The sequence below is a fragment of the Lepidochelys kempii genome, chromosome 1, assembly GCF_965140265.1.
Source record: "Lepidochelys kempii isolate rLepKem1 chromosome 1, rLepKem1.hap2, whole genome shotgun sequence".
Lineage (NCBI taxonomy): Eukaryota > Metazoa > Chordata > Testudines > Cheloniidae > Lepidochelys > Lepidochelys kempii.
The window spans coordinates 154,404,764-154,428,829 of NC_133256.1; the positions used below are offsets into that span (position 1 = coordinate 154,404,764).

The following is a 24,066-nucleotide window of genomic DNA, read 5'->3' on the forward strand; positions in this document are numbered from 1 at the left end:
GGGGTGTGGATAGGGGTTGGAGCAGACAGGGGGTAGGGGGTGAGGTCCTGGGGGTGATTAGGGATGGAGGACTCTGGAGGGGGCAGTCAGGGAACGGGGAGGAGGGGGGGCAAAGCAAGTTTGATATAATGTGGTTTCACCTATAAAGCGGTGAGATTTTGTCTCCCGAGGACCCCGTTATATCGGGGTAGAGGTGTATCTGAATGATATCCAATAATATATTAAGTATTGTGTCTAACGTCTGTCACATGTTTGTTCTCCCATTCTCTCCTTAGGGGGAGCAGTGTATGCAATGGAGTGTCTTTGTTTTGATAGTGTTTTGCTGTGCCTTCACTCCCCCCACTAGAAAGGAGAGACACTTGAGGCTCTTGGCTCTGTATCTTGACAGACTGTAGGCCTGTTGAGAATACCAAGATTAGCCTCTGTGCCAAGGTCCTCTGACCCAAGAGGAGGTGGTCTGCTCTGGCCTCAGCCCTGCCTTCTATCATGTGCACAAGACTGAACTCTCATCTCCCTTACACTGGGAGCAAATCCTTTGCCCAGCACGAGGGGCCCTGGCTACATCTAAAGCAGTACTGAATACCAAACTGACATCACCCATTTAAGTGTTCACATAATCATGTTACATCTGACCTTGGTGGTAAATAAACATTTAGGCGGTCTAAGGAATCTGTCAAATTTAAAATGAAGGATATAGCTTAATTCCCTCCTTTTGTAAAGCTCTCCAGCTAAATTCCTTTCTCTCCTTCTTCCTGTCAGGGTAGTTGAGTGCTAAGAATTTGCTCCCAGTTCACTTGTCTGTAAATTCCCTGGTGATAAATTTGTGGCTATTTCTAATGCCTTCAAATTATAAGCTACGTACAGTCCTCTTGCGGATACTGCCTGGAGAATGCTCTCTCATTTGTATTTCCATACAAGAAATCAAATAAGTCAGTAAAGTAATGTTTTTTCTTGAGATACCCTACAGATTTTCTTTTATCTGGGATATGTGATCAAATGCAGTCCTGTCCTTACCGGTCTCCACCATAGTTTAATTTTGAACTGGAATTTGAAATTCGAGGCCAAAAATCTGTTGTCTTTTAGCCTCATAGTACACCACTAGATGGTGCCAGTATCTAGCCATCTAATTTTTTTTTTCAAGTGAACCATGGAGATTCAAGATGCTCAATGGGAGGTATCTTTTTGAAGACCCTCCTAAATTTAAGTAGTCATAGAAGTTAAAGTGGACATATTGGAATAGGTCACAAAGTCCATCATTCTACCAATATTCAGTTAACTACAGTATGTTTTCTAGTGCTTTCTCTAGTCTAGTTTTAAGATGTCTCATTGGATGGTACCATTCACATTTTATCCTGAGGAGAATATTCCACAATCTAATAGACCTTGTTGGGAGGCAGATTTTCCTGACATTCATACTAAAACTTACCCTTTCTTAATGTAAGTATACTTAATATATTGTTGAAGGCTATTTTCCATAGTAAAAGAGGAAGTTGTCTTATTTTTTACCTGTGCCAACAAAATATTTTATAATGCTAGGAATTTCAATGATTAGCTTTAGTATTAGTGGGTTAATATTTAAGGATCCTAAATCTGACTATTGTTTACAGGCTGTAACTCTGTCCTATTGACATCATACAACCATATGATTAAGGTCTTTGAGTATTTGTAGTCTTAGGTTAGATTAAACTGATTTTTAAAACATGTTAGATTTCTCTTGCCCTCCCCTGAATGGTATTGCTATATGGCACAGTTCTGAAAGTGCACTTCCATGCTTCAGCATATTTGGATTTCTTTAAAGTTTAACCTTATCTCTGTATTTCCTGTGTTTATGCTGTTTGGTTTTGGAAAAAGTACAATACCTGCATTTATTCTTAATTACTGATATGTACTCTCAATGTAATTTTTGTGTGGAAATTCCTTTTTTTTAAATTAAAATGTTTTAATAGCCATTAAACGTAGAGAATGTTTGTATATTTATAATGCTTTAAAGAGAATATAGTATCCATGTTAAACCATTTTTTGTAAATTAATTTATGACCAGATTCACTGGTATGCTTTAGCTTATTTGTGCTATGCTGTCAAGAACCACGGAGAGCTTGGCTTTGCTCCCCTAGGAAACAGTGAGAAGTGGTGGCATCTTTAATGAAAACACATCTTCAGTCTCACTGAGAGCAATAGAAGATGACAATTATTTAGAAAGAGGGCAGTTCTTTGAGGAATTCTCTATAACAGCACATTTTCTCCATCAGCAGTACTTTCTGTTATGAAGAATGATAGCAAAAAGTGATTAATCTTTTAAAAAATATTTCAGATGTAGCTCATGCATGAGATACGAATGAGTTTTAACTATATGGGAAGTTTGAGTGTGCAATGTTCTGTTATTAGGCACAAAACAGTGGCCTGACACAGATCCTAAATTTCTTAGAGGACCAGTTTTCAATTAAAATTTTGTTTAAACTAATGGATTGACTTGTAAATTCTCATAGGATTTATTCTGTACTCAGAGTAAATGTTGTTTTGTGTAGGATATCCTGTGTTTTTCATATATAACAAAGGTATTGAATCTCTTCTTTAAGTGCAAAACTCAGCTCATTCTTAACTATGGAACCATAAGCGGCGCTTTCTTAATGTTTGCTAGATATATAACAAACATTATGAATTTATCTCTATGGTATAGAAATATACTTAATTTGTTTCATTGCTATGGTGTAGATGCTGATCAGTGACTAACCCAAAGAACAGAGAAAGGGTATTCAAGTTAAAGTTCTGCTGTATGATCGTTTTTTTTAACCTAGTAGACTTATTCCTTAATGTTAATCTTTCGGAAATGTAGCTTTCATCATTCTCAGGACTTCTAGTCTGCCTTTGTAAGTTCACTGGGTTTCTTTGTATTGTTTCTCTTTTATCACTGCTGTACTTTCCGGCATACTTACTGTGTGATTGGAGCTTGATTGAGCCCTTCCATCAGAACGATCTGGCCATCCCTCCCAACCCTTCTCAGCTGACACTGCCCACTTGAAGGAGAGTGCACTTAATGCACACACACAAGGGGGTAGAGTTAAGGTTTCACAGCTAACTGTAAATCTGGTATTTTTGAGTGTTTGACTTTGTAATCTCAATAACATACTTAATATTTTTGCATGTAATTTCCTACTTTTTAAAAGGAGAAAAAGGTAAAAATAAATTGTACTAAGTGCAATTGTAACAATCCCTCTGTCATGCATCATCAATGGGGTTTAAACTCTGAACCTTCAGCACTGTAATAGACGTCTACCACTTCATTTAAGGGACTAACTATATTAACTGGAAGCAGGAGAAGGCTGCATCCTAGAAAGGAGGAATGGGCCACTGCGACTAGGGTGTACTTAGGGGGAGCTTGGGGTGGTTCTGTTCCCCCTCTCTCCAACATGACATCTGCTCCACCAGTCCCCTAGGTATTCCTAGTACATTGTGTTCTGTTGCTTTGATGCCAGCATGAACCAAGCACTTTAGAACATTCGTGTTCAGCTGTTAGTCTGGTGAGCTGCCAAAGTTCTCCTGAAGAACACAAGTGAAGGAAGAGAAATGGTGATTTTCATAAGTTTATATCTCAGCAAAATCTGAATGGAATTTCAGGGGACAAAGAACAGCACTTCTCTAGCCAAAGGGCTTCCCCGCGTGCTGAATTTCAAAGGTCTAATGCAAACCAGAGAGTTGCTAGGGGGCAGGATCAGACAAAACGGTACCGTCAGGAGATAAAAGCAATGATAAGCGCAGATCCTCAAAGACAACATCGACCCAACTGCTTAGATACACTGTACCAAGCATATAAATTACTCCCAGTTATGCTGCCCCCCATTTCTCTAGTGAGGAGGAGGAGGAAAAGGACATTTATTCAGTTTCCCCACAGACCCCTCCGCCCCCCTCTCTTCACATCAGGGAGCTACAAAAGTCGACCTTTTTGCTTGGACAGGACATTATGAAGCTAGAGGTGACCAACAGGTTTGGTACAGACACCCATGGGTGCCTCATCCATGTCTTTTCCATTGCCTTGGCCCTACTGGGACCCATGGACTGCATACAGGCAGCAATTTTCCAGGTCCTCCAGCTCCCAGAGAGAGAGGCATTCCCCGTCATCCTTAATAGTCAGACCCCCTGAGCCTGAAAGAGAATCTTTTAAGGAATAGGAAGAGAGACAGGATAAAGAAACTATGCCTGCAACCAATATCTCTTCTTCTTCGTCAGACAAAGCAGTCATGCCTTCCCCACCAACAACAGCAGATGATTTCCAGAATGTAATTCTAGGAGCTGTTCAGGAGAATAGCAAATTCTCTTTAAATTCCATTGGAGGAATTGAAAGAATCCCAGCATAAATTACTTGATATACAGTAGAACTTCAGAGTTACAAACACCAGAGTTATGAACTGACTAGTCAACCACACACCTCATTTGAAACTGCAAGTACTTAATCAGGCAGTAGCAGAGACCAAAAAGCCAGAAATGAAGTACAGTACGTTCTTATCTGTAAACTACTAAAAAAAAAAAAAAAAGACAGCATTTTTCTTCTGCATAGTAAAGTTTCAAAGCTGTATTAAGTTAGTGTTCAGTTGTAAACTTTTGAAAGAACCATAATATTTTGTTGAGAGTTACGAATATTTCAGAGTTACAAACAATCTCCATTCCTGAGGTGTTCGTAACTCTGAGGTTCTACTGTACTTCAGACATCAACGTTGGCAAACATAACTCTACCTATCAATGAAGCACTATTAGACCCAACTATCTGGCAGACTCTGGCCACAATGCCCCCTACCTGTAAGAAGGTGGACAAGAAATATGTGCCCTGTAAGGACATGGACTTTTTATTTTTGCACCCTACACTGAATTCATTGGTTGTCAATGCTGTAAATGAACATGGAAGATAGCACCATGCTAAAATGGCCATATGATAGACTGGAAGAGATTAGATCTATTTGGACACAAACCATATTCCTCAGCAACTCTGTCAATTATGAAGCAGTTCTGACAAAATATAATCACACAAGTTACTTCAAATTTGAGTGAATTTGAGTATATTCCAGAAGACAAAAAGGAGCAATTTCAGGCAATTGCAAATAAGTGTCCGCTTCTAGTGTGGACTGCATGACACAGCTGCTCATTGGATATTGACAGCGGTGGTCATGCGAAGGGCATCATGGCTGCGTCTTTCTGGGCTCCCAAAGGAGTTGGAGGCCAGAGTGGAAGATCTCCCCTTTGAAGGCTCAAAACTATTCCCTGACCAAACTGATGAATCTCTCCACTCCCTAAAAGATTTGAGAGCAACATTTAGGATCCCTAGGTATTTACACACTGGTACAAAAGAGAAGGCCCAGTAAATACCCACACTACACAAAGGTCTTAACCTCCTTCATTTGTCCCACCTCAAAGACATTATGATCCAGCAACAAAAAGACAGAAACCTTCTAAACGTAGACCTCCCTCATCACAACCCTGAGCATCTCAACCTCTGTATCAAAGCAACAGTTTAGAAAATTTGCTCGAAGCTCCAACATGCTACCCCTGCAGACACGTGCTGCAACAGCCTGAATGTTTCCATCAGTTTGACCACCTTGCCTCTTTCTACCCAGTGTGGCAGAGTATCACCATGGATGGGTGGGTGTAAGAAATAATCAAGAACAGATGTTCAATCCATTTTACCTCCCTCCCCGTTCTGCTTCAAGGACCTCTCTCATGAGTACCTTTTATGTGAGGAAACGAACCACCTCCTACAACTAGGTGCTATACAACTAGTTCCGATCCAACACAGAGGGAAGGCCTTTTATTCCAAATATTTCCTAGTGCAGAAAAAGAACAGCTGTTGGAGACCCATTCTAGACCTAAGAGTGCTCAATAAGTTTGTGAAAGTACAACAATTCAAGATGGTTACATTAGCAGCAGTAATCCCGGTACTGAACTGGGGGACTGGTTATTGGCCCTCTACTTTCAAGATGCCTGCTTTCATATTACCATTCACCAATCCCACAGGAGATTCATCAGGTTCACACCAGGGCAGAATCACTTCCAATACAGAGTACTCCCATTTGGCCTGTCTTTGGCATCCAGGGTATTCTCCAAAGTCCTTGTGGTGTTAACGGCACACCTCCAAAAACAAGGAATTATGATATTCCCATACATGAACAGTTTCCTACTCAAAGCCCCATCTTGAGATGACGCAGTAATAGCTACACAAAAGACTATGGGCCTTTTCTTATGACTAGGCCTACAAATAAATACTCAGAAATCCTAGTTCACAGGGGCCTACCTCTTTGGAGTGGAGGCTAAAGCCTCCCTTCCAACACACATTCACCACCATAGTCAGGTTGATCTCCACAGTTCAAACCAGCCTGCAGGTATCAGCCAGAGCCTGTGTACAACTACTGGAACACATGGCGGCTGCCACCTTTATCATAAAACATGCCAGACTCCATATGCATTGCATTCAAGGTTGGCTCAGAACAGTTTATGCTTCGCACAGACACCATTTTAAACCATCTCTCAATGCCCTCCACAGTCAAAAGCTCACTTGACCGATGGACAAACCCCCACAATGTGTGCTAGAGTTCGCTTTGCCCAACCACCTCCTCCACTGATATTGACGATGGACACATCCCTATTGGGAGTGGAGCCCACTTGAGTGACTACACAGTACATGGCAAATGGTCCCCTTCAGAGTCGACATAACACGTCAACCTGGGGGAGCTCAGAGCAGTCATAAATGCATATTCTCACTTTTTACCACTAATCAAAGACAGACAGACAGACACACAAAATAATGACAGATGACATAACTTTTATGTTTTACATAAACAGCCAAGGGCAAGATCACCCTCCCTGTGCACTGATGCAGTGAAATTATGGAATTAGTGCATTCACCACAGGGTCAATATCTTGGCTACTTATCAACCAGGACTTCAAAACACCATGGCAGACACATTCAGCAGGAAATTCTCACAAGAACACGAGTGGGAAATAGATACCACGATCCTACACAAAACATGAATGGGTTGGGGATGTCTGAGCATAGACCTTTTTGCCACATCTGGGAGAGCAAATGCCTTCAATTCTGCTCAAGATCTCCGGGGGATGCCTTTCTTCTCAAATGGGACAGACATCTATACATGCGTTTTCTCCAATTCCATTAATACCCAGAGTAATACACAAAATAAAGAACAAAAAAGGCCAAGGTCATTTTGATAGCCACAACATGGCCCAAACAGACATAGTTCCCTTACCTTTTACGGATGATGGTATACGGGACCCCCCACCCTCCCCATCACTGTTCATCCCATTCCAAACATCTTTTCTCAAGGCGAGATCCATCACAGAAATCTAGAATTCTCCACCTGAAAGCATGGGTCCTTGATGGTTCCAAAATGTCACAACGAGCTGTCCTGAAGATGTAAAAGAGATACTGTTAAATAGCAGAAAAACAGCCATGCACCATGCTCTCCTTCAGAAATGGAAGAGATTCTGGATCTGGTGTGACAGTAGACAGGTTACAGCTATATATCCTCTGCTTTACCGCTGCTGCTGGATTAGATATCCTGAGTTTGCTGAGAATCCATTTCGTGGCCAGTACGCGGCCTTCCCCCACAAGATTGATGGACACTCACTATTGGTGCATCGTACAACAATTTTTTTTAAAGGTATTTGGAAGCTCTAACTTGAAATTCGAGATCCTACGCCACCATGGGACCTTAACCTGGTTCTATGACGCCTTACCAATTCTCCTCTCCCCCCCGTCCCCCCCCCAGCCCTTTAAATATATGATGACCTGGTGGCTCATACATCTTTCTATGAAGACTGCCATAAGAAAGGCAATCGCATCCTCTTGAGGGTGATCTCACAGACTTACCTCATCCCTTTACAGTTTTCTTCAAGGATAAAGCCACTTCATGACCACATTCAAAGTTCCGACCAAAAATACCTTCATCCTTCATGAATTCACCTCCCATCATTCTTCCCCAGATCTCACGAGAGTAAAAGGGAGGCAGTGTTCCACACACTAGACATTAGGAGAGTGTAAGCCTTTTATTTAGAAAGGATCAAACTTTTCAAGAAATCACCAAGACTATTCCTTACTATTGCAGAGAGATCTAAAGGATAATCCATATTTAAGCAAAGACTCTCAAAATGGATTTCTGATTGTATTAACTATTGCTGTTGTCAACGTGACTTGCAACTCACACTGTACAAGATCACTCTCCACCTCTAGAGCTTCCTTGAACAACATTTAGATTACAAACATTTGTAGAGCAGCAACCTGTGCATCTGTTCACACGTTTACAGAGCATTATGCAATAGCTCAAATCAGCATCTGATGCACTATTAGAACTGACTGTTTTATCATCAATAAAGAATCCAACTCTGAAACCTAATGTTATTGCACATGGTGAGTAACATTCTCTTCTTCAAGTATTATCCCTATCTGTGCTCCACTACCTGCCCCCCTCTCATCTACAGAGTTCTCTGAAACCAGTCTGTATACAAGTAGCAGCCGTGTTAGTCTGTATACGCAAAAAGAAAAGGAGTACTCGTGGCACCTTAGAGACTAACAACTTCACGGAAGCTTATGCTCAGATAAATTTGTTAATCTCTAAGGTGCCACAAGTACTCCTTTTCTTTTTGCTAATACAGACTGGTACAGAAAGAACTGAGGGCTGTTTGGCCGCACAGCACTATATAGCGGCCAAATGCAGCGCATGCGCAAATAAATTTGTTAGTCTCTAAGGTGCCACAAGTACTCCTTTTCTTTTTGCGAATACAGACTAACACGGCTGCTACTCTGAAAGATGGGGAGAGCGCATGTGCAGCCCAAATTGGCCCTGCTACCAAAAATCTCTGATTTTAGGCGCAGGGCTTCAGACACACCTAAACTGGAGTACCCATAGGGACACATCTCGAACCTCAGTTGTGGGATAAGGTGAGTAACCTCATCTTTCTTGAGTGGTAACAACTAATTTAGACTCCATTTTGTATATATAGTTGGGATTATGTTTAGAGCCCTGCATGGGTAAAAATTTATATCCGCAGATATAAATCGATATCTATGGAATGCAGGGCTCTTCTGGGAACTGCAGCGGCAAAAAGAAGAGAATGTGGGGCCGCTGCTCCCAGGAGCCAGCGCCCCGCACCAGCAGCTTCTGCAGCGTGGCTGTACCACCCCTAGCCCTGCCCCGTCCCTTCCACGAAGCTGTCTCCATCTCCTGTCTGGGGGCATGTGTGCCGCTTGAACACAAAAGTATGACCAGGGACAGCTGCCAGTGAGCCTGGTGCCTGCTCCAGTGGGTGGGGCTGGAGATGGAAGAGCATCTTTGCGAGCAGGCTGGCTAACCTAGTGAGGAGGGCTTTAAACTAGGTTCACCGGGGGAAGGAGATCAAAGCCCTGAGGTAAGTGGGAAAGTGGGATACCGGGAGGAAGCACAGGCAGGAATGTCTGTGAGGGGAGGGCTCTTGCCTCATACTGAGAATGAGGGGCGATCAGCAGTTATCTCAAGTGCTTATATACTAATGCACAAAGCCTTGGAAACAAGCAGGGAGAACTGGAGGTCCTGGTGATGTCAAGGAATTATGACGTGATTGGAATAACAGAGACTTGGTGGGATAACTCACATGACATGGATGGTTATAAACTGTTCAGGAAGGACAGGCAGGGCAGAAAAGGTGGGGGAGTAGCACTGTATGTAAGGGAGCAGTATGACTGCCCAGAGCTCCGTTATGAAACTGCAGAAAAACCCGAGTGTCTCTGGATTAAGTTTAGAAGTGTGAGCAACAAGAGTGATGTAGTGGTGGGAGTCTGCTATAGACCACCGGACCAGGGGGATGAGGTGGATGACGCTTTCTTCCGGCAGCTCGCAGAAGCTACTAGATTGCACGCCCTTGTTCTCATGGGTGACTTTAATTTTCCTGATATCTGCTGGGAGAGCAATACAGCGGTGCATAGACAATCCAGGAAGTTTTTGGAAAGCGTAGGGGACAATTTCCTGGTGCAAGTGCTAGAGGAGCCAACTAGGGGGAGAGCTTTTCTTGACCTGCTGCTCACAAACCGGGAAGAATTAGTGGGGGAAGCAAAAGTGGATGGGAATCTGGGAGGCAGTGACCATGAGTTGGTTGAGTTCAGGATCCTGACACAGAGAAGACAGGTAAGCAGCAGGATACGGACGCTGGACTTCAGGAAAGCAGACTTCGACTCCCTCAGGGAACGGATGGGTAGGATCCCCTGGGGGACTAACATGAAGGGGAAAGGAGTCCAGGAGAGCTGGCTGTATTTCAAGGAATCCCTGTTGAGGTTACAGGGACAAACCATCCCTATGTGTCGAAAGAATAGTAAATATGGCAGGCGACCAGCTTGGCTTAACGGTGAAATCCTAGCGGATCTTAAGCATAAAAAAGAAGCTTACAAGAAATGGAAGGTTGGACATATGACCAGGGAAGAGTATAAAAATATTGCTCGGGCATGTAGGAATGAAATCAGGAGGGCCAAATCGCACCTGGAGCTGCAGCTAGCGAGAGAGAGGTTTCTTCAGGTATGTTGGCAACAAGAAGAAAGCCAAGGAAAGTGTGGGCCCCTTACTGAATGAGGGAGGCAGCCTAGTGACAGAGGATGTGGAAAAAGCTAATGTACTCAATGCTTTTTTTGCCTCTGTCTTCACTAACACGGTCAGCTCCCAGACTGCTGCACTGGGCATCACAACATGGGGAATAGATGGCCAGCCCTCTGTGGAGAAAGAGGTGGTTAGGGACTATTTAGAAAAGCTGGACGTGCACAAGTCCATGGGGCCGGACGAGTTGCATCCGAGAATGCAAAAGGAATTGGCGGCTGTGATTGCAGAGCCATTGGCCGTTACCTTTGAAAACTCGTGGTGAACGGGGGAAGTCCCGGATGACTGGAAAAAGGCTAATGTAGTGCTAATCTTTAAAAAGGGGAAGGAGGAGGATCCCGGGAACTACAGGCCAGTCAGCCTCACCTCAGTCCCTGGAAAAATCATGGAGCAGGTCCTCAAAGAATCAATCCTGAAGCACTTACATGAGAGGAAAGTGATCAGGAACAGTCAGCATGGATTCACCAAGGGAAGGTCATGCCTGACTAATCTAATCGCCTTCTATGATGAGATTACTGGTTCTGTGGATGAAGGGAAAGCAGTGGATGTATTGTTTCTTGACTTTAGCAAAGCTTTTGACACGGTCTCCCACAGTATTCTTGTCAGCAAGTTAAAGAAGCATGGGCTGGATGAATGCACTATAAGGTGGGTAGAAAGCTGGCTAGATTGTCGGGCTCAACGGGTAGTGATCAATGGCTCCATGTCTAGTTGGCAGCCGGTGTCAAGTGGAGTGCCCCAGGGGTCGGTCCTGGGGCCGGTTTTGTTCAATATCTTCATAAATGATCTGGAGGATGGTGTGGATTGCACACTCAGCAAATTTGCGGATGATACTAAACTGGGAGGAGTGGTAGATATGCTGGAGGGCAGGGATAGGATACAGCGGGACCTAGACAAATTGGAGGATTGGGCGAAAAGAAATCTGATGAGGTTCAATAAGGATAAGTGCAGGGTCCTGCACTTAGGACGGAATAACCCAATGCACCGCTACAGACTAGGGACCGAATGGCTAGGCAGCAGTTCTGCGGAAAAGGACCTAGGGGTGACAGTGGACGAGAAGCTGGATATGAGTCAGCAGTGTGCCCTTGTTGCCAAGAAGGCCAATGGCATTTTGGGCTGTATAAGTAGGGGCATAGCGAGCAGATCGCGGGACGTGATCGTTCCCCTCTATTCGACATTGGTGAGGCCTCATCTGGAGTACTGTGTCCAGTTTTGGGCCCCACACTACAAGAAGGATGTGGATAAATTGGAGAGAGTCCAGCGAAGGGGAACAAAAATGATTAGGGGTCTGGAACACATGAGTTATGAGGAGAGGCTGAGGGAACTGGGATTGTTTAGTCTGCAGAAGAGAAGAATGAGGGGGGATTTGATAGCTGCTTTGAACTACCTGAGAGGTGGTTCCAGAGAGGATGTTTCTAGACTATTCTCAGTGGTAGAAGAGGACAGGACAAGGAGTAATGGTCTCAAGTTGCAGTGGGAGAGGAGGTTTAGGTTGGATATTAGGAAAAACTTTTTCACTAAAAGGGTGGTGAAACACTGGAATGCGTTACCTAGGGAGGTGGTAGAATCTCCTTCCTTAGAATTTTGTAAGGTCAGGCTTGACAAAGCCCTGGCTGGGATGATTTAATTGGGGATTGGTCCTGCTTTGAGCAGGGGGTTGGACTAGATGACCTCCTGAGGTCCCTTCCAACCCTGATATTCTATGATTCTATGGGACAACTGCACCAGAGGAGCTGCCAGTGTGGGGTGCTGGCTTCTGGAAGCGGCAGCCCCATGCTCTGCTCCCTTTGCTGCTGAGTTTCTCAGGAGAGTCCTGCAGTTCCACAGATACCGATTTATATCCTCGGATATAAATTTGTATCCGCACAGGGCTCTAATTATGTTTTCCAATGTGTATTACTTTGAATTTCATCTGCCATTTTGTTGCCCTATCACCCAGGTTTATGAGATCCATTTGTAAGTCTTCACCTTCGGCTTTGGACTCAATAATCTTGAGTAATTTTGTCTCATCTGCAGATTTAGCCACCTTGCTGTTTACCCCTTTTTCCTGATTATTTATGAATGTTAAACAGCACAGGTCCCACTGCAGATCCTTGGTGGATGCCACTATTTACCTCTCTCCATTGTGAAATGTGACCATTTATTCCTATTCTTTCTTTCATAGATTAGTAATTGGTTAAAAGATAGGAGAGGACCATCTCTCTTATCCCATGAGTGCTTACTTTGTTTAAGAGCCTTTGGTGAAGGACCTTGTCAAAGGCTTTCTGAAAGTCCAAGTATACTATATCCACTGGATCATCCGTCTCCACATGTATATTGGTACTCTCAGAGAATTCCAATAGATTGGTAAGGCATGGTTTCCTTTTACAGAAGCCGTGTTGACTCTTCCAACATGTGTTTATCGGTGGCTGGTAATTCTGTTTTATTGCTATCGTTCCAGTCAGTATAGTTGCCTGATACTGAAGTTAGGCTTACTGGCCTGTAATTGCCAGGCTCTACTCTGCAGACTTTTTGAAAAGAGGTGCTTTCAACTTCCTCTATTATAATAGCAGTGTGTTCCCTTCATACAATAAAATTGGTTTAAAAAAAAATCTTCCTATAATACTGTTTATAATAAACTCAGATGGGAATCGTACTTTTTTTCCTCAATCATATTATGGAATTCGTTTGGGCTCACTGTAAGGCAGTAGGTAAGCCTGTTTATTTTTGCAGCCCGCAGGGTTTCCATATTCATTTAGGACTTTTCAGCAACAGTTGTCAGCTTGGTAAATTCATTAACTGATTTTCTTAATCTGAGATGCATATCACTTGTATCCTTTGAGTAGTATTTATTAATTTAGAAGTGTTCCCTTTGTCTTTCAAACAGCTGTATTGAAAATGGTCTTCGTTATAGTAAAAGAAACTTAGGCCCCCTCCCAATCTTTTTATGAAAATTCTTTCAAATTAACTTTTTTAATTTAAACATTATTTAGGGGTTGTGAAAACAGAAGTCACAACATTATTTTAATATATGAAAACCAGAAAGTGAATGACTCTCATCTAAGTGAAAATGACTGGTGAAATTTGTTTTTAAAGCTGAGGAATTTTAAGAGTATGAATGGTAAAACTTAGTTTTTTCAGTTTTGAGGTTTTAACAAGACTTTACTATAATAATCAATAGGAAATTTTTTAATTGATTAGTATTACTGATATGAACTTATGCTTAAATTTCTTTAAAAATGTATATAAAAACTTTCGACTGTTTAACGTGTTTTTCTTGGTGATTATTATAGTGCAATGAAATGCACTTCTATATAAAAACACATGTTCTCTTAATTACTACAGTTTGTTAAATCTTAAATAATATACTGTTTTTAAAATTACTTGTATTGTTTAAAAACAGTAATCTTGTAACTTCCTTCAGTTTTAGGTGGACTCTTTGCTATGAGAATCTGAAACATTACAAGAAAGAAAATCTCTTGTTTTATAGATGATTGTCAGAGGAAGGTCATCCATGTGTTCAAAAATTACTTGTCTTTGTAGATTAAATTCAATATGAATATCTGAGGTGTTTAAATTGGGAAAGACTCAGTTGGTTAGTGATACTGTAAAATATCACAGCCTATGATTAATATCACAGCTGATTTTAGACTTATACAATAGTTTATTTTGTGTGTGTGTGAAGAGACTTAATATTTTTTAAAAACTGTTTGAATTAATTGTCGTGAAATCGTCAGTTGGATTAAGTGTTCAGAGTTCTTTTCAGAATAGTCTTATTCAGATAAGCTATACATATAACTGCTATGCATTATTAATGGTGGTCAGTCTGAGGAGTAAAAGTGACTTGTTGTGTAGATAGGTGTAAATAGAAGGAATGTAAATCTACAGTATCTTGTGTTGCATGTAAATCTACAGCAAAAAATGTTGATGTGGTCCCTTTAAAGAGTAACTGCAGTTTGATTAAAACTAACTAACCAACAAAAAACCAAAAACCAAACCCCAAATCCTTATGGCTTCTCAAAATAATATCAAATTTAAGAATAAGGCTGACTGATCATCAAAATATAGCAAATCAGTGAAGCTTGCTTTTATATCTGTAACTTAAGTTGATGATTTTGGACTCATGGATGTCAGGTGTAAAAGATGAAATATTTGCCTTAACTTTGAATATAGTTTTAGATTTGTGTTGCATCTTTTACATTCGTACTTTTCATGTAATATGATAGTATTCCCAAAAAGTCCCAGATTAGATCCAATCGCATGGTGAGGAGCTTGATCTAGAAATACACTGTTTTTTGTAAATATATATTTGTATTCTTGCTCTTAAGTATCTGCGATATTTCTGAAAGTCTTGAATGGCTCTTGGTCTGTTATGTAATTGAGTATGTAGGGCATGCGCTTACCAAGTATGCTATCAAGTATGCTATAATTTAGAGACCCACTCTATGGTGCTTCAGTGGGTTAATTTTGCATATAGAAAACCTATTGCTTTTCCCATTCCCCATAATGGTCTGCTTTCCTGTCTTTCCTTGGATTGTGAGCTCCTCAAAGCAGGGACAGTTCCTTTTGAGTCTTTGGAAAGTTCTTAGCACATTGGATGCTACTATTAAACTTAATTAAATTTCTTATGAAACGGATACTTTTCAGAGGTGAAAATATTGACTTTTTAAGGTACTAATGGATCGTTATTTAAAATGCTACTTGTGTTTTTGCATGGCACCTGTTTTCATAAGAATATAAGCCCTGTATTTATGCCTGTCTGGCAGTGAGTACATTAATTAGCAAAGGTGGGGCTTGACTTTGGGTTGGTTTTTTTTTTTTTTTTTTAAAACACAACAGACATTTACTTGCCAAAAGACTAAACCTATTAACCAGAATTTTTTTGAGGGGAGAGCAGTAAGTTGCAGGAACAATGATTTGTTGAGAACTCTATCTCCAAATTATGGTAATTCAGTGATTCATACCAGAGTACTGTGTCTAGATCCATTTTAAGAGCTCTGTCTTTCATAATGGTCTTGGGCTTGGTAAGTGTTGGATAAAATTGAAGCTTTGCTCCCGCTGTCACCACCCTTTATCTGATCATGGAAAGGGAGAGGGTGCTTCTTCTGTAATCTTTCTGTAGATCAGTCTGGTCTTTTTCCCTTGCAAAAATTGTGCAAGACACCAGAGAGCATTGTAAACATGCTAAGTAATTTAAATTTAATCAATAGCAGCTTTGTCAAACCAAAATTTCAGTCAATAATTTCTTTCATAAACTTACTTTAAAATGTTACTAGATTGAATTTTATGTAAATTATGTAAATCATGATAACATTCACTTTTTGGTTGAGACACTTTCTACAGCAAAATTGTAATCTTCAGGAAATACTCTATCCATAACAGTGCATAGTTTATTGTTAAATAATTTAATAAAAGTAACACTATCATTTCCATATTGCATATTTTTATACCCTTAAGGCTTTATTTTCAGTCTTGTTCTTTTTAAAAAACAACCACCTTTTTCTCTATTGCAGCATTATCTGCCTACCAGAGGTACTACAGTTTACAATCTGACTACTGGAAGGTCTGTACATACTTATTTTTTTTCTAATTGTCTTCTAAATGTTTGGATTTCTAAAGTGGGTTAATGTGGGTATAACTCTGCAGCATCTATTTTTTGCCATGTAACATTCGTATTAATGGAAATGTTTCCCCTTCTGTACATACAATTTGTCTAAGTTAAAAATAGAAACAAACCTTTTGTTTAACTAGCTAACACTTCCAAAAACTAGTCATGTTTTTTGTGGAATTTTGTTTTGATCCATCTTTACTGCAATTTTTCATTAATTACCCCTGTGAGATATTTGAGGAAGTTTGAGTATTGAGAGAATTGCAATCACATGAAAACTTCTGTGCAAGTTTTGGCCTTAACCCCAGGGCATTTTTCCTGATGTACTTTTGATTTCCATGGTGACCATGGGACATTATTATTTGAAATTCTTTCAGTATTGTATTAGAATTCACTTAGACCATAAACAAGGAAGTGTCTTTTTATGCAGACTCTTAAAAATATTCACACTTGTATTCATATTAATAATGGTATCTTTAACAAGAGTAAGCAAAGGTGGCAAGATTGTAAAGGTGAAAAATTCTTTATATGACCGAGTGTAGAAAACAATATTGTACATGATTTTATTTTCATATGGAAAAATTCTGTAATGCTGATTTAAGCCCCTAATTCCAGAAAACGCTTAAGTCCATCTCTATTCAGAAAAGTGCTTGAGAGTGTGACTAACTTCGTGTCATGCTTAAAGTTAATAGAATCATAGAAGATTAGGGTTAGAGGAGACCTCAGGAGGTCATCTAGTCCAACCCCCTCCTCAAAGCAGGACCAACCCTAACTAAATCATCCCAGCCAGGGCTTTGTCAAGCTGGGCCTTAAAAACCTCTAAGGATGGAGATTCCACCACCTCCCGAGGTAACCCATTCCAGTGCTTCAGGATCCTCCTAGTGAAATAGATTTTCCTAATATCCAACCTAGACCTCCCCCAATGCAACTTGAGACCATTATTCCTTGTTCTGTCATCTGCCACCACTGAGAACAGCCAAGCTCCATCCTTTTTGGAACCCCCCTTCAGGTAGTTGAACTCTATCAACCCACCCCCCTCACTCTTCTCCTCTGCAGACTAAATAAGCCCAGTTCCCTCAGACTCTTCTCATAAGTCATATGCCCTAGCCCCCAATCAGTTTTGTTGACTTCCATTGGACTCTCTCAAATTTGTCCACATCCTTTCTATAGTGGGGGGCCCAAAACTGGATGGAATACTCCAGATGTGGCCTCACCAGTGCTGAATAGAGGGGAATAATCACTTCCCTCGATCTGCTGGCAGTGCTCCTACTAATGTAGCCCAGTATGCCGTTAACCTTCTTGGTAACAAGAGCATGCTGTTGACTCATATCCAGCTTCTCATCCACTGTAATCCCCCGGTCCTTTTCTGCAGAACTGCCGCTTAGCCAGTCTGTCCCCACCTGTAGCAGTGCATGGGGTTCTTCTGTTCAAGTGCAGGACTCTGAACTTGTCTTTGTTGAACCTCATCAGATTTCTTTTTGCCCAATCCTCCAATTTGTCTAGGTCCCTGTGGGCCCTATCCCTCCCTTCCAGCGTATCTACCTCTCCCCACAACGATCTGTCCAGCTTTCTGCCCCCATATGCTTAAACATATGATCCTTCAGTGATTTTGTGAGGAATGATGCTTTGCTGAATTGAGTCATAAATGATAAGGTCCATCAATGGCTATTAGTCAGGATGGGCAGGGAGGGTGTCCCTAGCCTCGGTTTGCGAGAAGCTTGGAATGGGTGATGGGATGGATCACTTGATGATTGCCTGTTCTGTTCATTCTCTCTGGGGCACCTGGCATTGGCCACTGTCAGAAGACAGGATACTAGGCTAAATGGACTTTTGGTCTGACGAAGTATGGCCGCTCTTCTGTTCTTATGTATTGATTTTTGACTGATAGCTTTATATCAACTTTTTGTTGTCTTTGAGTAGCATATGAAATCAGAGTGTACTTCGACAAATTCCGCTCAGTCTCTTCCCACATGGGGCGTTGTCTGTAGTTGGATAAAATATCTTCGGTTGCATGTGGAGGAAAGGGCAGGATTTGAAGGCCCTGAGGGGATTGTGTACTATGTGATGCTAGCTCTAGAGAGGCTCCCTGTATGCAGGTGTACAAAAGGAATTTGAAGGAGGAAAGACTTTATTGGTTCTACATGGATTTACTGGTCACTCCCTCTTTTGGGCGCGGGAGGATCAGTTGGTGGGGGCTACTCTAGCTGGACTAGTATTCTCAGAGGCTCCACTACTGTACAGCCACCTGAGAAGTGTCCTGTCAGGAGAGGTTTTGGAGCTGAGATCATTCTTAAGAACTGATAGCAGCTGAAATTAAAAAGGGATGATAATTTTTTTAAAAAAAGCAGAGATTTGATATTCTGCTATATATAGTCTTTGAGATTCATTGTAACCTTTAGGTTATATAAATCAAAGTGCAGGGACAATTGGTTAATTATCAAGCAATCTATTCTAACTGTGTCTATGCTGTAGGCATCATTTCTGTGTTAAACATCTAAGAGCATTTTGTGATTTGGATCACTTGTCTGGCTCACGTTTTAATAGCTCACCTCAGAAGAGATACTGATTATGCAATAGACTGTCGTGTTGGAGTGCAGAGTGAGTTGTATATTTTTGTTAGGAGTATTTGATTTTAAACTTAACTCAGTGTCTGTAAAATGAATATGTTTAAAAGAAATAATTTACTTTGTTCTTGCACAATCCAAGAGATTTTTATGATAAACACAAGTTGCATTTATTTTACTAACCTGTTTAAAAAGTTCTATATTTGTACTGAGTTAATATCTTACAGTTTTTCTTCAAGTGGCCTGTGCACATTCCTACTCTTGGTTATGCACTGAAGTCCTAGCTGCATAGTCTGCACATCCCAAGAGTAGGACCATGCAGAGGTCGTTTCACAGAATGCTGGTTACAGGTAAGTAACCTTCATTTTGGTATTGTAAGAGCAGTGTGGCTGGTACAAAATGGCCAGTTTTGCTGCTGCTTGGTCTCATCCAAATGGGACATTATTCTAAATTGTGCTGTCATTACATACTATATAGTTACTTTTGGGCTTTACTTTACTTTAGTCATTCTTGGAACAGAACTAAGAATCACTTTTTTTCTCTTTTCTGATTCTAAAAATTTTTTAGGGTGGGACTACTTAGGTATATTATGACAGTAGGAATGTACAGACCAACCATCCCCTCCTCCCTTAAGAAAGAAACTCTATTGCAGTGCCAGGTTGCAATAACAGTTGCAAAGCTGCCTGGGACGGGGCTGGAGAATGATCTTTCTCTGTTGTGTGGATTTTCCTCTTTTCCTTAATGTGTATTTTGTAAAATATCTTTTTGTTTTGGTTACAATGTCTGATTCAGAGAAAAATTGTACAGCAAGACCATAGGAAGTCCTACAGCTCAGATTGTTTCCAGTGCATTTTAGGTGACAGTATTATAGCTTGTCTTGATGTACTTTGTAATTAAATATTTTGTGGAGAAAAACAAAGAGTGTAACAGTAAATTTTCGATTACTTTTGTTCAAATGCTTTTAATTTATTTTGAGGGGTGTGTGTGTCACCAATTAAGCTACCAAAACCAAAAACAGATTTTTTTTTTTTGAAGGGATGGCAAGAAAAAGCTCCATCTCCAAGCCATGTAAAAGGCCTCATCTATATAATAATAATCCAGGATTGTCACTCTGAGACTTAGAAGATTTCTGTCAATGTGAAGCGATGAAACAGCTACTAGCAGGGTTGATAGCTCTTTTTGTTTAGAATATCACCAGATTCAACAATCATTGGGCTTTGTTACCATCCATTGTTTATATTCTCAGCCATTTTGACTTTACAAAGTACACCTGTGCAATAGTACAGGCTTTCAGTTACAGTAAGGTATGTATCCTAGACCATTGTGATATCAGAAGTAATTTAACACATAACCTTATTCTGCATTTGACTTATGTGCAACACTTTAATTGGTTGTATGAGGGAGACTGCATAGATGGTGAATTATTTGGCCCAGCTGCTATAGTTCTCACTATACCAGCTTTCAGTTGCTGCTGTGAGAATATTTAGAAGTTTCTGTACTTGAGTGTCAAAGGATCATATGCCAAATGTTAGTGAGAGATGTATGCTTCAAACTGCACCAGTGCAAAATCTGCAGTACACTGGTGAAGTGAATCTGTAATGAGTTTACATGTATGTAGGTACTGTATAGTTCAAATAAGAGTATTATGGTTCTACTGTTTCTCATTTAATATATGAATATAAAACACGTAGATGGATTGCTGGCCTTGATTTATGTTTGGGACCTCCTGACAGGGTATGTCTAATCAGATGTAAACTGCAGTTCAGGTTTTTCACCATTGTGTCTAAGTCAGCAAATGATTATTCTTTCGCTATGGTATACTCTAGTGTGTGGCATTCAAACCTGAGTTTTATATAATTTTGTCATTTCACTTTTGAGAACATCATAACACTTCTTCCTGTCCGAAAAGTATTTTTAGAATTATTAGTGTTGGGCCTATTTTTCACTAACTTTCCATTCAGGCTTTTTTTAAAAAAAACCCTTATTTGTTTTGTTGTATTTTTATTGTCTGAAGTGCTCAGTGCTATTTCTAGGGGGATGGTGGATTGCTACACAAACTCATTTATACATAGTTCTTCATGGGATAAAGAGCATTGACAATCTGTTCATAATTTTCAAGTGATAATACACTGAATATGGTTGAGTATAAAAAGTCAAAGGCAGAAAAATTGAGTTTTAGTGGCTTAGTTGGACTCTAAAATAACAATTTCTATTTTGATGAATAGTTAGACAGTTATCCACTTTTACTCTTACATAAAAATGAAGACAGAAAAAAATAAATTTTAAGCTAAGTCACAGGAAAAGGCATTGCTTGTTAATCAGTAATAACAGTGGATAAAAATGGTTGATTTTTTAAAAAAAGCTTATTTAAATTAAAATTTTTCTTTTAAAATTTGAAAATGACACCCTGTCTTAAGGCGTAAATTCACTATAATCTACAAAAATCATTTACATTAAATAAAAAATAATTAAGCAATACGTGTTTGTAGCTGAAGCTTTAAAGGAAAGGCAAACCACTGAATTAGTGGAAATCACTTGCGAAGCACCTGGAAACAGAGTTTGTTGAAGTGCTCAACAAGCTTTTGACTGAAATAGCTGCTTCTGCAGGTGCAGAAAGAATACTTTCTTCATTTCTACACGTTTAGTTCAATGATTATTAGTTCATGTAAAGTTAGGAAAGCAATTGGGAGTTGAAAAGGGCAGAAAGCTTACTTTTTATTAATGGAATGGGAAAAGAAAAACAAGTGTGAGAGGATGAGATCTATTTCTAAAACGATGAAGAACATGGTGACCAGAAACAGTAAGTTCAATTCATGAACTATAGATCATACTTTTTTGTTTAATAAAGCAGTATGAAATGTAAAACACATTTGACAAACTTTTATTTTATGTGTCCAGCACACTTAAGAGTTTTATTTATGAATAATAAAATGGTGTTTCTGTGCATTTTAAGTGAATTCCAATTGCCATCAAAGTAGAGCTTGACACAAGTCATGAGTAAGAAATGAATCATCTAGTAAACAAGAAATACATCATACATCATTTTCTAACATAAAATAAATTAAGAATCTGAATTGGTTCATTACTAGATGGAAATGGTAGAATTGTCCATAATAATGCAGACAAGGCAAAAGTGTTGAATAAGTATTTCTGTTGTGTATTGGGAGGGGAAAAAAACAGCCCCCACTCTGCTTGCTACATCTATCTAGTGTATTGCACTGAATGGCGCATGTATGATTACCTCCATTGTGGAGAGGTGGCATATGTGTGCATTTAGTGCTAGCAACTCTTGGTCCTCAGAGGTGGAGTACAGGGACTTGAGATCAGAGTGGCTGAAGTGGAGGAGCAAAGCGGGCGTGCGTACATAGTGAGACTTTCCGGGACACAGTAGAGCAGTCCCATACCCAGTCTGACAGCTTCTATGCTGTTGTGGAGGATAAAAGTCCCTGTGAAGGAAAACATCAAGCTGAAGCAGAGGGAGACAATCCCATAGTTGGGACCCTTCTTCCAGATGACGTTATGGCATCCTCTTGCACTGAGGGTATCCCTTTGGGGGAGGGAACTCGAGTTATTAAAAAGAGACAAGTAACGGTAATGGGGGATTTAATTATTAGAAATGTAGATAGATGGGTTTGTGATGAACAGGAGAACCGTATGGTAAATTGTCTTCTAGGGATGAAGGTTGTGGACCTCTCGAGACATCTAGGTAGTGGTACATGTAGGCACCAGTGACATAGAGAAAGGTGGAAGACAGGTCCTGGAGGCCAAATTTAGGCTGCTTGGAAAGATATTGACGTCTAGGACCTCCAAGGTAGCATTGTCTGAAATACTTCCAGTTCCACGTGCAGGGCCAGTTAGGCAGAATTGCAGGGTCTAAATGCAGGGATGAGATGGTAGTGGGCAGAGGAAGATTTAGGTTTCTGAGGAACTGGGGAACCTTTTGGGAAAGGAGCAACCTATACAGGAAATATGGGCTTCTACCTAAACCAAAACAGAACCTGATTGGTAGTATATAACATTAAAAAGGTTGTAGAGGATTTTTAAACTAAAAGTTCGGGGAAAGCTGATGGGTTTGGAGGAACACACGGTTCAAAGAGACACATCCTTTAGTGGAGGATTTATTAAAAGGGTTACTCCATAGCCTAGTAAAGAGGACAGGATAGAAGATGATAAAGTACAAGGAGCAGTTGAAGACGGAGAGAGACAGTAAAAAAAAAAGTCTCATTTAATTACATCACATGAAGGCTGTCAACTATATATTAACAAATTTTATATGTGCTTGTATACAAATGCTAGAAATTTAAATACTAAAATGGGTGAACTTGAGTGCCTAATATTAAATGAGGCTATTGATATAAAAGGCATCACAGAAACTTGGTGGAATGGTGAACATAAGAATGGCCATACTGGATCAGACCAAAGGTCCATCTAGCCCAGTAAACTGTCTTCTGACAGTGGTCAAAGCCAGATATTTCCGAGAGAATGAACAGAACAGGTAATCAAGTGATCCATCACCTGCTGCCCATTCCTAGCTTCTGACTAACAGAGGCTAGGGACACCATCCCTGCCCATCCTGGCTCATAGCCATTGATTGACCTATCCTCCATGAACTTTTTTTTTTGAATGCTGTTATAGTCTGGGCCTTCACCATCATACCATGATGATATGGGACATGGTAATACCAGGGTATAAAATATATAGGAATGACAGAGCAGGTTGTGCTGGTGAGGGAATGGCTGTATATGGGAAAGAAAGCATAGACTCAGATATAGCAGAACCCGTTTATCTGATCTAATTGGGATCGGGACCAGATAGGATAATGAAAAATTCAGATAATCCGGAGAATGGAAAAGTGCAAGGCTTCAGCACCATCTAGTGGCCACAGGAGAGATCACCCACTTCTGGACCTCCATGTGCTGGTTGTTCAGTTAATATGGAGAGCCAGAAAATGGAGAGTCAGATAAACGGGGTTCTGATATATAGTAAAAATCTTAAATGAATCAAACCAGTATCACAGAATCTCTATGGATAGAAATTCATGCTTGAATAAGAGTAAAGCAGTAGGAATATACTACCAACCACCTGAATGGGATGGTGGTTATGAAATGCTTGTGGAGATTAGAGGCTACAAAAATAAAAGATGCAATAATAATGGGGGAATTCAATTATCCCCTTATTGACTGGGAATATGTCCCTTAGGACAGGATGCAGAGATACAATTTCTAGATACCATTAATGATGGTTTCTTGGATCAGCTAGTCCTGGAACCCACAATATGAGAGGCAATTCTTGATCTAGTCCT

At 40.4% G+C, this 24,066-nt stretch overlaps 1 protein-coding gene across 9 annotated transcripts in view; it reads left to right on the forward strand.

Annotated features, from left to right (window-relative positions):
- Nucleotides 1-24,066, forward strand: part of KDM6A (lysine demethylase 6A) — a 280,386-nt gene that overhangs the window by 56,637 nt on the left and 199,683 nt on the right. For all 9 annotated transcript variants that reach the window (XM_073359011.1, XM_073358944.1, XM_073358964.1 and 6 more), the window contains one exon: nucleotides 16,106-16,155. In XM_073359011.1, coding sequence (XP_073215112.1) covers nucleotides 16,106-16,155 — 50 coding nt within the window. The remainder of the gene's footprint in view (nucleotides 1-16,105; nucleotides 16,156-24,066) is intronic.